We start from the raw sequence: 14,031 nt of genomic DNA, 5'->3' as shown, positions 1-14,031 counted from the left end.
GGTAATTGTCAAAGGAAACAATGAAAGGTGACAGCGCCCGAGCCAGGAGAGCCCCTGGCATGGACCCGGCACCCAGGCACGTCCACACCCCGCCGTGCCCGGGTCGGTCCCGTCTCTCACCCTCTACAGAGGGTCCCTGTGTGACATCCCCCCGCGGCGGGGACAGCCCAAGGCACCCGCTGCCGCTCCGAATGACCCAGCATCCCTAAACCCGGCACCGCTAAACCCGGCACAGCTAACCCGGCATCGCTAAACCCGGCACGGCTAGACCCGGCACAGCTAACCCAGCATCGCTAAACCCGGCACGGCTAGACCCGGTACAGCTAACCCGGTATCCCTAAACCCGGCACCGCTAACCCGGCACGGCTAGACCCGGTATCCCTAAACCCGGCACCGCTAACCCGGCATCGCTTACCGGAGACGGCAGCGCCCGGGGTGCGGGCGAGGCCCCTCGCAGGACACCCCATGGCCCGTCCGGCTCCTGCTCAGTCCCTGCGCGCCGCGGGCACCCAGGCTCCGGGGCGACGGCAATTCATATCCCGGCACGGTTAACGGCAGGCTCCGGGCCCGCGGAGCACAACTCCCTGAGGTGCTGACTCATCTTCTTCCATGCCTGTAAAGCACCATATTTCATCCTTCCACGCCCACAGCGCACAACCGCCGTGCAGCGGCTCCCACACGCCTCGGTGCGTGCGGTGCCGGCGCGCTCGGTGCCGCCGCACCCCCGGTAACGCGGCTCGGGAGGGACCGTGGGCCGGGCGGGACCGAGCTGCGAGCGGCACCGCGCGAGGGTCACAGCCGCCCGCCCCCCGGGAAAGCTTTTATTCTATTATAATCAACTATTTTAGGACTAAAACGTGCCGGTGCTGCTGCCGCCCGCTCGGCCCGGCGGGGACCGGCGCTGGCTGCCCCAGCCCCGGGTGCTTTGTGCCCAGGAGGGACCCCGGGCGGGGGACTCGGAGCAGGAGCCCCTCGCGGGTCGGGGACGGGGGGATCCCCCCGCGGGGCCGGCCGGGGAAGCCCCTGCGCCGCCCGGGCGAACAAAGCCCCGGGCCGGGCCACCCCATTGTCCCCGCTCCGGCCGGGCAGCGGCCGCCCCCGCGCGGGAGGAAGAGGAGGGGTCGCACGCAGACAATGCCTCCCCCCACCCCCACGCCGGATCGCCCCGCCCCCCGCTCCCCATTGGCCGGCGGGGAATTTGGGGACCCCCCGCCCGCCCCTCCGCCGTATTGTGCCGGGGGGCGCGCGTGGATCTGGGGGGGTCGGAGCGCGCGCGGCCGCCGTCGGGGGCGCGCCCGGGGGCTCCCCTTGTGTGTGAGTGCGCGGGGGCGTGCGCGGGGCCATGGAGGAGCTGAGCAGCGTGGGAGAGCAGGTCTTCGCCGCCGAGTGCATCCTCAGCAAGCGGCTGCGCAAGGTGGGACCCGCCGCCCGCAGCCCCGCTGTCCCCGCGCCCCCGCCGGGAGCCGCTAACGCCCCTCTCCCGTCTCTCTCCGCAGGGCAAGCTGGAGTACCTGGTCAAGTGGCGAGGCTGGTCCTCCAAGTGAGCGGGGCGGTGCGGGGCGCGGGGCGCGGTGCGGGGCCGCGCGGATCGCGGAACCATGCGGTGCGGAGCGGGGCGCGGGGACCGCCCGCCCGGCCGCTTTTGTTTGGGTCGTGCCGCTCCTTTTGTTTACAAATAAGCGCGGCCGCGGCCGGGCCCTCCCCGCCACCGCGTGGGGCTCCGCTCCCCCCCCCGGGCCTGTGCAGCCCCCCGGAACCGCCGCACCCCCCCCGGCCGTGGCGGCCCCGCGGCCGCTCCGTGCAACCGGAGCTCCCCCGGGATGCGCGGGGCTCGCCTCGCCCCGCCGCGGCGTGGCCGCCCCTTCCCGATCTCCCTCCCCCGGCCCCTCTCCCTGCCCGCCCCCCGGCTGTGCCGGCCCCGGTTCCGCCGTGCCCCGGCCCGTGCCAGGCCCGGGTTAGCCCGGAGCGGCCGGGGGGGTCCGGCCCCTGCTCTCACCGCTCCGTGTCCTCTGTTGCAGGCACAACAGCTGGGAGCCCGAGGAGAACATCCTGGACCCCCGGCTGCTGCTGGCTTTCCAAAAGAAGTGAGCAAACTCTAAATGTTTCTAAGCAAACTGTAAAGTCAATTAACTTCTAATTGGCTGCACGTGTGGTGGGAGCCGTTGGAAACAACAGCCCGGAGCTGGCGGGGCCCTTTGTGGCCAGGCCCTTTTGTTTGTCCCCGGAGTCACGGTCGGTCCAGGTCTACCTAGAGCGGCTGTGCCCTGGCCGGGCAGACCCCGAGGGTTCGGGGTGCACCCGGGGAATGGGGCAGCGCCTGGCACGGACCTGGGGCTCCCTGTCCCCATCCAAGGCTCAGGGACCTTGGCTGTGCCTGGGGGTGGCTGCAGACCCCTGGGGGAGATGGTGCTTGTGAGGCATTAAAGGGAACTTGTGGAGGACGAAGCTCTGGGAGAGTGAGGGAAACTGTGGAAACTCCACAATATCTGGCAGAAAATTGTAGAGAATGTTTGGATTAGGAAGGATCTTAAATCTCTTCCTTATCCACTCCATTTCCACTGCCCCAGGCTGCTCCAAGTCCTGTCCAACCTGGCCTTGGACATTACCATGGATGGGGCAGCCACAGCTTCTTTGGGCAGCCTGTGCCAGGGCCTCAGCACTCTCACAGGGAAGAATTTCTTCTTAATCCCCCATGTAACCCTGCCCTCAGTCAGCTGGAAGCCATTCCCTGTTCCTGTCACTCCAGGCCCTTGTCCAAAGTCCCTCTCCAGCTCTCTTGGAGCCTCTTTAGGTACTGGGAGATGCTCTGAAGTCTTCCTAGAGCCTTCTCCAGGCTGCACCACCTGGATGGCAGGACAGGATGGTGTCTGTGCTGTCAGGTCCCTGCTCCTGCCTGGAGCAGGCTGAGAACAGCAATGTTTCCAGAGCCCTGCACCCCAGAATCACTCACAGGACAGAGGGGGAGCCAGCTGGCCATGGCAGACACAGTGCTGCCAAGTACTTTGACATAATAATAATAAAAATCATTAAAGTTTATGATAGGATTCAATTATAACTGGTTTCTGGATCAATTTTATTCAAGAATGGGATCTGGTGTTGAGCGCAGACAGGGTGGTGTTCAGTCAGCTGGATGTGTTACATCTGAGCACCGTCCCATTTAAACAAAGCAAGGCTTAGCAGAGCTGGGGGCAGATCCTTTCCTCTGCCTGATCCCCTTGTGCCAGAAGAACAGCAAATCTCACCCAGAGCTGGGAAAGGCACAGGTTTAGGATGGGTGACGCCGCGTGGTCCATCACTGAGTGCTGGGATGTTGCCGGTGCACACAGGGATACTCTCCGGTCACTACCTGGCTGCCTCAGCTCCCCCAGATGATTTTTCTCCCCCATAAACATTGTCCTAATCCTTGTTTCCTCAGGGAGCACGAGAAGGAGGTGCAGAATAGGAAGAGGGGCAAGCGGCCCCGGGGCAGGCCCAGGAAGAACGTGGTGAGTTCCAGCCATGGTGGGGCAGCTCTGTGGGGCTCTGCCCTTGGAGGGCACCGGGGTTGGGGGGTGGCCTCGAGCACACAGCTCTTCCCATCAGCTGATGGATCCCTGAAGATCAGGGAGATACACGGATAGAGAACCTGGCCACCCTGGAGGGTTTGTAGTGCCCACAACCATTCCTTGGTCATTGCTGTTATCTCTCCCTGTCTCTGCTGCTTTGCAGGAACCAGAGATGCCTACAAAAACCAAGTCAAGCAGCTCCTCTTCCTCCACATCCTCCTCTTCCTCCTCCTCCGAGGAAGAGGATGAGAGTGATCTGGAAGCAAAGAGAGGTCCCCGCAGCAGAGAGACACACCCGGTGCCGCAGAAGAAAGCTCAGATCCTGGTGGCCAAGCCCGACATGAAAGACGCTTCCAGGAAGAAGCGTGGCAGGAAACCTCTTCCCCCAGAGCAGAAAGCAGCCCGGAGGACTGTGAACCTGACAAAGGTGCTGAAAACGTCCCGGAAGGAGGCGGGGGGCAGTGCCAAGCTGCTGGGGAAGCTGCAGCCCCAGCACAGCACGCAGGGCTCAGGCCTGGCCATGCTGAAGGACCCGCCGGGCGCCCTGGCTGGGCTCAGCTCGGGGGGCTCCTCAGGGGAGAACCTGCCCAGCATGATGAAGAGCGGCTCGGCGAGCCCCAGCCAGGCCATCAGCTGGCAGAGCTCCATCGTGCACTACATGAACAGGATGTCCCAGAGCCAGGGTGCGGCCGAGAGCTCGGCCCTGGGCAGGCTGGCGCTCAAGGCACAGGCAGCCAGCAAGGGCAGCTTAGGGCTGGACTTGAAAATGAGGAGCCAGAAGGGCTCTGGGGAGCTGGGGCTGAACGCACAGGGACCCAAAACTGCAAAGGCTTCCGGCAGCAGCGCCGGAGGGGACCAGAAATCGGGGTTTGCTGCCGGAGGGCAGACGCTGCCCAACGGCAGCAAGGCGCCATCGAGCTCGTCCGGGGCCAGCAGCCAGGCAGCCTCCAGCCAGGAGCTGAACCTGCAGGCCCTGAACCTGCAGAGCGTCAGGAACGGGCCCAGCACGGCCAGCGGGAGCGGCGTGCCCCGGCACCTCTGCGGCTCCCTGGCCAAGGGCGCTGCTGGCACCGCCCCTGCGGGTGCCAAGGGCGCGGGCACCGCCAAGGGTGGCGCGGCAGGGGCCGGGCTGAACGCTGCCAGTGCCGCTGCGCTGCCAGGGGCGGACGGAGGCAAGAGCAAGAGGCAGACACAGCGGGCAGGTGACAGGGACTCGGCCAAGGGGGGCTCGGCGGGCGCCCCAGAGGGACACGCGGCCCCCGAGAGCCGCAAAGGCCCCGCGCTGTCCGAAGCCAGCAGCGGCGAGGACGCCAGCTCCGACTCGGACCGGGATTCAGCCTCCCTCCCGGGCGTGGCTCAGAACATGTCTGTGTCCATCCAGACCAGCCAGGACTGGAAACCCACGCGCAGCCTGATCGAGCACGTCTTTGTCACCGACGTCACCGCCAACCTGATCACAGTGACGGTCAAGGAGTCCCCCACCAGCGTCGGGTTCTTCAACCTGCGGCAGTACTGAGCCCCGGAGCCTGAGAGGAGGGAGAGCGCCCTTCGGCCTCGCCCTCGCCTTTGCCCAGCTCTTCCATCAGGTGTTTTTATTCGAAGTGAACACGGAGCCCTCGTGAGACCTGCTGGACCTCGTGTCTGGAAAGGCTGGACCAGTAACGCAGTGAAACCCGCTCCAAACTGCCAGCAGCTCCTGGATTTCCTCCCTGGCTTCTCTCCATCCTCTTCTGGAGCCGTGCCCCACGTGGGGTGCTCAGTGCCATGCCCTGGGAGCGGGGCACGGGTGCTGCTGGGGTGCCAGGCTGGCCGGTTTCGAGCCAGGCTTCACTGCCTGCAGGTCTCTGCTTTGAGGCAGCAGATGCAAGGGCTGCAGCTCACTGACCACAGGGGTGTGGAGCTGCCACGGGACACTCCTGCGCCTGGGAGAGTCTCTGCTGGGCCTGCTGTAGATGTGTCTGTGAGCCATGGGGAACTGCAAGTCAATCCAAATGAGGCAGCTGCTGCTCCCAGCCCTCGGGGCGGTGGGGGGCAGCTGCATTCGGGGGTTTTTCAGGGTACACTCAGCCCAGCCACCCCCCTGGGCGAGGTCATTTCCAATGATGGGAAACCCACAGAGGTTCTGTTGGGGTTTCCAGCTGATAGGGAAATATTGTTTACATTTTTTCTTAAGGATTTTTTTTTTTTTCATGAGGGAGGGAAATAACCCCAGTCTAAGACAGGTGAAGTCCTGGATGCCACTAACAGAACAGGTGGCAGAGGTGCTTTTTTTGGAGGGTGTTTCCTTTCTGCTGGAGGAAAGTCCTGCCTTGAGAGCCAGCAGGATCCACCAGCTTCTCTGCAGTGACTTGGCTTCCAGAAGAACATGAATTTCTGGGCAGCCCAGGGAGCCCCCACACCCCTCCTGTGCCTCATCCTGGCATTGCCAGCATCTCCACCTCCTGCTCAGCAGGTTCCAGGCACTCACAGGGACTGAGCTGGGGAATGTTTGTAAGCCTTGCAGAATGTGTGAACCCTTCCAGCAGCAGGTTGGGTTGGTGCTGGGGCTGCCAGGACACCCCAGACTGCTGCTCCCTGGGTTAGACTCACCCTGATCGTCCATGGTTTTCTCCAGAATGCTCAGAAGCTGCTCAAGGCCACCTGCATAGGTGGTGTGGAGTGGTGGGAAGGGACAGGAGAGGGAGAAGGGCTGAGGCCAGTGGGTACCTCAGGCTGCTGTTCACCTGAGCACCATTCACCTTCCCCTGGCCATCCCACAGCTGGGGTGCTCCTTTGGGCTTGTAATGGCACCCAGTGATGGCTTTCCCACTGCAGTGTTTTCCCTGCTGCAGATTTCTCCTAGAAGCCAAAATTAGCAGCAGTTCAGGCAGAGTTTAGTAGCATTCGGGGTCATTTTCGTTCTGTTGATGCCGAGTCCTTTTCTCAGAGGCAATGAACAGCTGGAGCTGCCCCCTCCCTGCACGGTTCTGATGTTCCTCCACCTGAGCAGCAGGTCACTGCTTTGGGAGTCCCCAGGTGGCTGAGGTGGCACCAGGGCAGGATTTCCCTTTGCCCCAGGCAGGGACACTCACAGGGGTGTGGGTGCATGCACCAAACTGGGGGTGCAGGTGCGTTTGTGACCCCCTGAGGCAGCAGCCCCCCATGGTCATGGGGTCATTCTCAGGTGATGCCAAAATGTCACAATCTGTGCAGTTCACCTTGTGCTGTAACCTTGCCAAACGAGCCCCAGGGCAGCACTGGCCTGTGCCAGCAGCAGGCAGTGCCCCAGGCAGGGTTTGTGCTGTGCCAGGGGTGCCAGTGCTTTGGGAGAAGAACCAAGGGCTCTGGGAGCATGGGGTGACACTCTCAGCCAGACACCAAACGTTTGCTGCCTGGTGTTTGTGAATCCAAACTGATAACAATGTGCCTTTGGACCGTCCTTATCTCAGCCTTGGCTGTGGCACCGGTCCCACCACAGGTTTGTGCCTATGCGGAGCAGGGTGGTCACAGGGTCTTGGGGACACGGTGACACCGTGGGGACAGGTGTCCTGGTCCCCAGTGGGACACCAGCTGTGCAGAGCCCTGTGAGCAATGCCCCTGAGGGGAAGCTGGCCGGGCAGGGATGCTCCTGCCTGCAGCAGCAAGAGGATGTGTGGGTTGGTTTCTCCAAGGGGAGAAAATCACCTGAAGCTGCTCCAAGGAGGGGCCAGGCCCCAAGGGCAGGGCAGGAGCTGAGCTGTGACAGCAGGTGAAGTGCTGGCTGCCCTGCACAGCAGCTCTGGGCTGGCTGCTCCCTCCAGAGCCCTGTCCCAGCTCCCAGGGTTCGTCCCTGCAGGGCCTGGCTCCTGCCTGGCAGAGGGACACGTGTCCCCCCAGCAGGCAGCCCCTCCATCACCCACCATGTCCCCTCTAGCAGCACAGGACTCTGCTGTCACCACTTGCTATTGTGCCTTTTGCTCACCAGCTGGTTCAATTCCAAAGGTCTGACGATGGTGAAAATGATAATCCAGGATTTTACATTTCTTCCCCAGCCCCTTTCTCACTTGCTGTTCTGGGATCTTGGCTCTCCCAGCAGCTGGGGGGGCTGACTGCACGCTTCCCACTGGGGTTTGCTTCCCAAAGACACGTCCTGTGATGAATTGACTGGAATCTTTGTGGACAGGGGTTGGAAGACCCCTGGTTGGTGCAGACCCTGGTTATGTGCCGTTAGGATTCAACTTCTACCTTTTCTTATTCCTTTTTTTTTTGAGTTTGCTGCTATGGGTTGGCATGTTCAGCCGGGTGTCAGACAGGCAATTAAAGGTTTGTCACTTGTCATTTTCTAAGGGGTTTCCGATGTGGAAATCCTGTGGTATTTGTATAGTGAAAGGATATTTTCCCCAGGCGTAATCTGGTTAAGCATCCTTGTTGTTTTCCATTGGACTGGAAGAGGTGGCCGATTCAGCCATCATCCCGAGAAACTGAGTCTATTTTTATATATATATTTTGTACCAAAAAAAAATCCCAGGAGTACACGGAAGGATGGAGATAGTTTGGGGGTTTGGTTTGTGTTGAGTTTCTGAGCTGTGTGTGATGGGCTCCAGAGCCAGGAGAAAGGTTTTACTGACAGAAATTTGAGATAGGTGAAAACAAACAACTGTTCTTGTAACTTGTGCCAGTCAGTGCTCTGATTTGTACGTTTTAATTAAAGAGAGAGCCAAATCAGTCCTGTATGACACTTATAATTGCTTTAAACTGCAGCTGTTTGTTTGCTTTTATTTTCTGAGAACAAAAGTCGGGGATGTTGTTGCCCTGGGAAAGCATGAGTGCTGTGGGAGCAGGACCAGCTCGCCACGCAGCACCCCGGTCCCTCCCAGCCCCTCACCCACGTTCTCTGAGAAGTTTTCCAGTGTTCCTGGACACTAACGCTAGCGTAGCCCCCAGCTCTAGGCTGCTTTTAATTTATTTGCAGGAAAACACTAGGAGATGGTTACGTCGGGTGGGGGGTTTTCTATGACTTTTCCACACTTCTTTTCTAGCATATCAATAAATATTTTTTTAAAGTTTTCAGCCTCGTGTGGTCACTGCTCCGGGAGCGCTCCCGTTCCCCTCCGTACCCCCGGCACCGCCCAGGGCCGGCTCCTCTCCGCGGCTCCGTGTGCCCGGCCCGGGCTGGGGATGTGCGAGGCTGGGACCGGAGCGGGGGAACGGCACCGGGGGAACCGCGCCGCGTTCCCTGCGGGCTCCGTGCCGGCCGCGGCCCCTCCCGGGCCGGGCTCCGCTGCGCCTGGAGCTGCCCCGAGAGCACCGTGAGCGGAGCTCAGGTGAGCGCCCGCACCTGCGGGACCGGGACGGGGACAGGGACCGGGGCCGGGCCGGGCCGGCCTGCGGAGGGCGCTGCGCGGCCGCGGAAGGGCGCGGGCGGCCCCGGGCGCTGCCGTCGGTGCCGCCGTCGGGCGGGAGCCCCCGGGCCGGCCCCAGGCGCGGCCCCGCGGCCCGTGTGAACGGCCCCCCCCGGCGGGCCGGCGGAGAAAGGCGCCATTGTGCGGCCCTTCCTCCCGCTCCTGCCGGCGCTGGCAGCTCCCGCGGCGCGGGGTCCGCGCCCCACCCGCCCGAGCAGAAAAAAGAGGTTAATGAGGACACGGCTTCAAAAAGCCACGAAGCCCCCCGCCCCCGCCAGGGCCGCGCTCGCACAAAGGCCGGGCCCGACGGGCAGGGGCCGCCGCCGCCCGAGCCGTCGGAAGGGCGGAGCGCCGCGGGCCGGGCCAGCGCCGGGACCGGGCGGCACCGAGCGGCGGTTCCTGCGCCGTTCCTCGGACCGGAGCCGCTCGCAGCGGCCGCCACCGCCCCCTCCGGGCACCGCGGGACCCCCGGGGGGGCGCCCAGACCGGCGACAGCCGCGGAGCCTCCGCCGCCCCCAGCCCGTCCGGTCCCGGGCTGCGGGGCCCCCACCCCGCCGGGACCCCCACGGTACCCCTAGGGCCACAAAGGGAAGCCAGACACGTTTCTATTTACAAAGTATATATTTAAACTGACATAAAAAGCAGGTCTCATATGGACATTCACGGCTGGCAGAAGACACGTAATTAAGCTTCACTTCTGAGACTGAGATTTAGCCAAATCGGTTTTTTGTACAAGTCTTAGATTTAAACAATTCACACGCACGCGCCCGCACACACACACACGCAGGGTACACGGCTATGTACAGACACACGGATACACGCACAGGTACGGCTCGCTCCAGGTGTGCCGGACACACGGACACGGCGCTGGAGCTCCCAGCGGGGCGGCAGCGGCTCCGGGCTCTCTGCAAAGGGAACGATGCTCCGGCCCCGGCGGCAGCGGGAGCACAAACAGCTCAACCCCCTCCTCCCTCATCCTCCAGTGACACCGCGCCAGCACCAGAACCAACGCGTCGGCTCTTCGTACGAACCAAGTTAAAAACCTCAATTTTACAAAATATGTCTTTAAAAAAAAAAAATAAAAATGAAAAAGAAGAAAGGAAAACCAAACTGGGAACTGTCAGACACAATGGCTCCCTTTGCACAGCCAATCCAGCGTCCTGCCAGGCACCTCACAGCTCCCAAAAGGATGGGGACGGAACCGGGCAAGGTGAAGATGCCGAAGGCCCCTACAGCAGAGACGGCCCTTGCCCAGCCCTTCCTTCAGCCCGTGGATGCTCCCTGGGCCTTCAGAAGCTCAGGGATGAGGGGCCCTGGCTCAGTCCCAGCCCTCAGGCACTGCCGGGCCCGTGCTCCCCATCCCACTGATAGCCAGAGCAAGGTGTGAGCAGAACAGGGCCACCTGCCTCACCTCAGCCAGCCTCAGCCAGGCCCGGCTCCCTCCCCGTGCCAGGGTGGCCGAGCTGGGGGAGCAGCAGAGCAGGGACACCCCCAGCCCCCTGAACAGCGGCCAAGCTGCTGCAGCTCGTCCAGAGCCCCCAGAGCCTCCCTACCCCCGCCAGGGAGGGATCCCAGCTCCAAATCCCAGCCCTGGGACGGACCCCAGCTCTGGATCCCAGCCCTAGGAGGGATCCCAGCTCTGGATCCCAGCCCTGGGATGGATCCCAGCTCTGGATCCCAGCCCTAGGAGGGATCCCAGCTCTGGATCCCAGCCCTGGGATGGATCCCAGCTCTGGATCCCAGCCCTAGGAGGGATCCCAGCTCTGGATCCCAGCTCTGGACACCTGCCCTGGGGGAATCCCACGGGCAAATCCAGCACCAAATCCACCCGAGGCAGCGGGGCTGCCCCGCACAGGAATACTTCGCCTCTTGGCTATTGTTTAACCACTGCAATGAAAGGGACATATTTATTGTCTCTGAATGCATAAAGGTGACCCTGGGATTCGTCAGGGATGTGGATATTACAAAACACTTTATCAGGAGTCCTCCAACAGTCTGAAGTAAACTGTGATTTGGAATAATAATAATAATAATAATAATCCACTTTCTGTAGCAGAATAAAGTAACTAAATATGGGCAGTGAGATGTTCCCTCCCCAACCTCTCTGGCATTTCAGGAATGTAAACAGAGGGGGGTTTTGTTGGGGTTTTTTGTTTTTAGTGGGTGGGGGAACAGAATCAAGCGACCAGACAAAATGAAAACAGATATACTCAGCTCAGTCCTATCTCCCACAACTGCTACGACAACTCTATTAAAGTGCATTTCAGTATCACCCCTCAGGAACCTTACACACACAAACTCCTCTCCTCCGCAAGAAAAGGGAATTCAAGTTAATACTCCAACACTTTTAGCCTTTTTATGGATTTCTGCTTTTCCCCGCCCCGACTTTTTAGCAACATGACTTTTTTTGTTAGACTGGAAACACCCCATCCCCAACAACACTGTGAATTCAAGTGCTCACGTCAACTGTCAAGGGCAACAGTCCTGGACACAGCACACTTGATTGTACAAGCAACACCTTAAATCACAATCAAGAAATGCGGGCACTCGGCCCTGCGAGGGAGCAACACGTCCCCCTCCACCATCCATAGCATCATATGAAAAATAATAGTTAAAAAAACCCAGCACATACTTAGCTATGAACACTGTTATGTACACCGGCTCCTGCGGCAGATGCGTGAACTCGTTAGTTCTCAGTTTTATTGTCCTTTCTAGGAGCAACTGAGCAGTCACTGTTGTCTCCATTTAAATAAAACAACTCAGAGTTGAAATATATATATATAGATATATATATATAAGCATTTTTTCTTAAATAACATATTTACATCTAATAGAAAATATAACTCTAGAGATAATCTTTCCAACGAAATGTAAGACGTGAAAAAAAACCAAAACAAAAGAACGAGTTAATGAATTTAGGACAGTTTCTAAATTCTCTCCAGGACCAAAAACAAAAGAAAAAAAAATTAAAAAAAAAAAAAAAGGAGCATAAAAAAAAAAAAAAGAAAAAAGAGAGGCCCACCAAGCTCTACCAAGCTTTTGTCTGGATCTGACTGAAGAAAACCCCAGCACCACCTCCACCAAACTCATCGCTTCTCCTTAAAGAATCCTTGGTCCGTGCTGCTCTCCTTGATGGTGACGGTCAAAAAGTTAGAGGTCACGTCAGTTACCACCACCTTCTCCAGGTTGTTGAGAGAGGGGCTCCAGGACTCCTCCTCGGGGTCCCCCAGGATCCTGGCGACGGGGATCCTGGCGATGAGCGAGGGCCGCCCGGCCGGGCCCCCCACGCCGTCGCGGTACAGGCCGCCCGCGTTCCCCGGGCCCACGGCGCCGTGCAGCAGCTTGGGCCCGCCGGGGTCCAGCCCCCCCTGCCCCTTGGCGTCCAGAAAGTCCGCGCGGTGCTTGGCCAGGCGCGGGGGGAAGGCCTCGGGGCCCGGCTCGGCGCGGGGGGGCCCGGCCAGGGCGCCGGGCAGCTCGGGCTCCTGCCGCCGGGCCAGCTGGATCACGCTGTGTCCCGAGCCGAACTTGGCCGCCCCCGCCGCCGCCGCCTCCTCCATCTTCCTGGCCTTCAGGTAGTCCCCCACCTTGTCCCCCGGCTCCCCCAGTTTCCTCTTGGAGGCGTCCAGAGTCTCCGCAAGGTCCTTGTACAGCTCCTTCCTGGGCTTCGGGCCTCTCTTTTTGGGGGTCTCCCCGGGCTTGTCCTCCACGCGGATCACCCGCTCCCGGATGCCGTCTGCCTTGGGGGTGCTGCTGCTGGAGCTGCCCTGGGGGGCCAGGGCTATGTTTCTCAGTCCTTCCCTAGCCCGGGACGTGGAGCCCAGCTCCTGGGGGGACCTCCCGGGATACGGCACCCGGATGCCCCTGGAAGAGTCGCTGCGGAACTCATAGGTTTTGGCTTTGGCTTTTGCCTGGGCCTGCAAAGAAGATAAATCACCCGGTGACTTTATTATCCTGCCATCCAGCTGGGTAATTGCAACTTACAAGAGGCCACCTTTGAGGGAAGCATCCTCCGAGGGGGCAGGAAAGGGACCCCTGCCCTGGCCTGGAGCCCTGGCACGCGGGCTCCGGCCTCCTTACCTTTAGCAGGAAGGTTTTGGGCTTGGGGCCTCGCTTTTTGGGCCCGTAAAGCTCCATTTCTCGCTCCCTAGAGGTGTTAAAAGAACCAAAGCTTCAATTCAGCATAGCTACAAGACAGCAACATATTTACAAGCGCAACTGCTACAGCTAGTAAAGGCCTTGTACCTCTCCTCGAAGGCTGCGAGCAGCCGGGCATCCAGGATGTTCTCCTCGGGTTCCCAAGTGCTGTACCTGGGGGCAAGGCGGGACGGAGAGAGGGAACAGAATAAGGAGCCAGGAGGGAGCAAGACAAATAAAATAAAAAACCAGAGGCATAAAGGTTCTGGCTGTGGCACAAAGGGAGAGCAGGGGGTGCAGCCAGCATCCCCCCAGCCCCTGCTGCAGCCCCCCGCGGCCCCACGGGCCACTTACTTCTGCGACCAGCCCTTCCATTTGACCAGATATTCCATGCGGCCCTGCGGATGGGAAGCGAGGGAAATAAATATGCGTGGAGCGAAACCCGCGACAAACCCGCGACAAACCGCCCCGCAACAAAGGTCCCCCCGCATCGCCCCGGGCAGGGAGCGGAGCGCGGCGTGGGGTGTGGGGGGCGAGATGCAACAATGAAAAATAACGCGGATTTCACACACACACACACACACACACACACACACACATATGCACGCACACACACACACACACACACACACATATGCACGCACACACACACACACACACACACACACACACACGCACGCACACGCACCCCCCCGGGCGCGGGTTTAACGCCGCCCCCCCCCAAAGGCGCGGAGGGAGGGAGGGCGGGAGCGGCGGAGCGGAGCCCGCCCCGCGGCGGGGGGAGGCAGAGCCGCCCCCAGCGAGCCGGGGCGCGGGGCGCGGGGCGGCGGGGGCGCGGCGGGGGCCCGCCGGGGGGGGCACCTACTTTGCGGATGCGGCGCTTGAGCAGGGCCTCGGCCGCGAAGACGCGCTCCCCGACGGCCGAGAGCTCCATGTTTACGCGGCCGCTCGCAGCGCAGGGGCGGCCCCGGCGCAGCCCAGACCATAATACT

General features: G+C 61.0%; 3 protein-coding genes across 7 annotated transcripts in view; 1 reads left to right on the top strand and 2 right to left on the bottom strand.

Annotated features, from left to right (window-relative positions):
• RBFOX3 (RNA binding fox-1 homolog 3) overlaps positions 1 to 634 on the bottom strand; it is a 121,525-nt gene extending 120,891 nt beyond the window's left edge. For all 3 annotated transcript variants that reach the window (XM_059485820.1, XM_059485817.1, XM_059485819.1), the window contains exon 1: positions 416 to 634. The gene's annotated coding sequence lies outside the window, so the exon portion shown is untranslated. The remainder of the gene's footprint in view (positions 1 to 415) is intronic.
• Positions 635 to 1,342: 708 nt separating this feature from the next.
• Positions 1,343 to 5,061, top strand: CBX2 (chromobox 2). The gene is made up of 5 exons (XM_059486049.1): positions 1,343 to 1,414; positions 1,497 to 1,540; positions 2,019 to 2,084; positions 3,416 to 3,485; positions 3,709 to 5,061. Exons 1-5 carry the CDS (start codon positions 1,343 to 1,345, stop codon positions 5,059 to 5,061), a joined length of 1,605 nt encoding a protein of 534 aa, XP_059342032.1.
• Positions 5,062 to 11,591: 6,530 nt separating this feature from the next.
• CBX8 (chromobox 8) lies at positions 11,592 to 13,983 on the bottom strand. Of its 3 annotated transcripts, none has more exons than XM_059486014.1 (5): positions 13,905 to 13,983; positions 13,394 to 13,437; positions 13,148 to 13,213; positions 12,983 to 13,049; positions 11,592 to 12,819 (listed from the first exon to the last, which is right to left on the bottom strand). In XM_059486014.1, exons 1-5 carry the CDS (start codon positions 13,971 to 13,973, stop codon positions 11,992 to 11,994), a joined length of 1,074 nt encoding a protein of 357 aa, XP_059341997.1. In that variant the 5' UTR covers positions 13,974 to 13,983; the 3' UTR covers positions 11,592 to 11,991. The 3 variants fall into 3 exon arrangements, with proteins under 3 accessions (XP_059341997.1, XP_059341996.1, XP_059341998.1); XM_059486013.1 differs by having other exon boundaries at positions 12,983 to 13,073; positions 13,905 to 13,977; XM_059486015.1 differs by lacking the exons at positions 12,983 to 13,049; positions 13,394 to 13,437; positions 13,905 to 13,983 and having other exon boundaries at positions 13,148 to 13,376.
• Between the last annotated feature and the right edge of the window lie 48 nt (positions 13,984 to 14,031).

The sequence above is a fragment of the Ammospiza nelsoni genome, chromosome 19 (assembly GCF_027579445.1).
Source record: "Ammospiza nelsoni isolate bAmmNel1 chromosome 19, bAmmNel1.pri, whole genome shotgun sequence".
In the NCBI taxonomy this organism is placed as follows: domain Eukaryota; kingdom Metazoa; phylum Chordata; class Aves; order Passeriformes; family Passerellidae; genus Ammospiza; species Ammospiza nelsoni.
The sequence above is the reverse complement of the archived record's forward strand: the minus strand, read 5'-3'. Positions and strand labels throughout refer to the sequence as shown.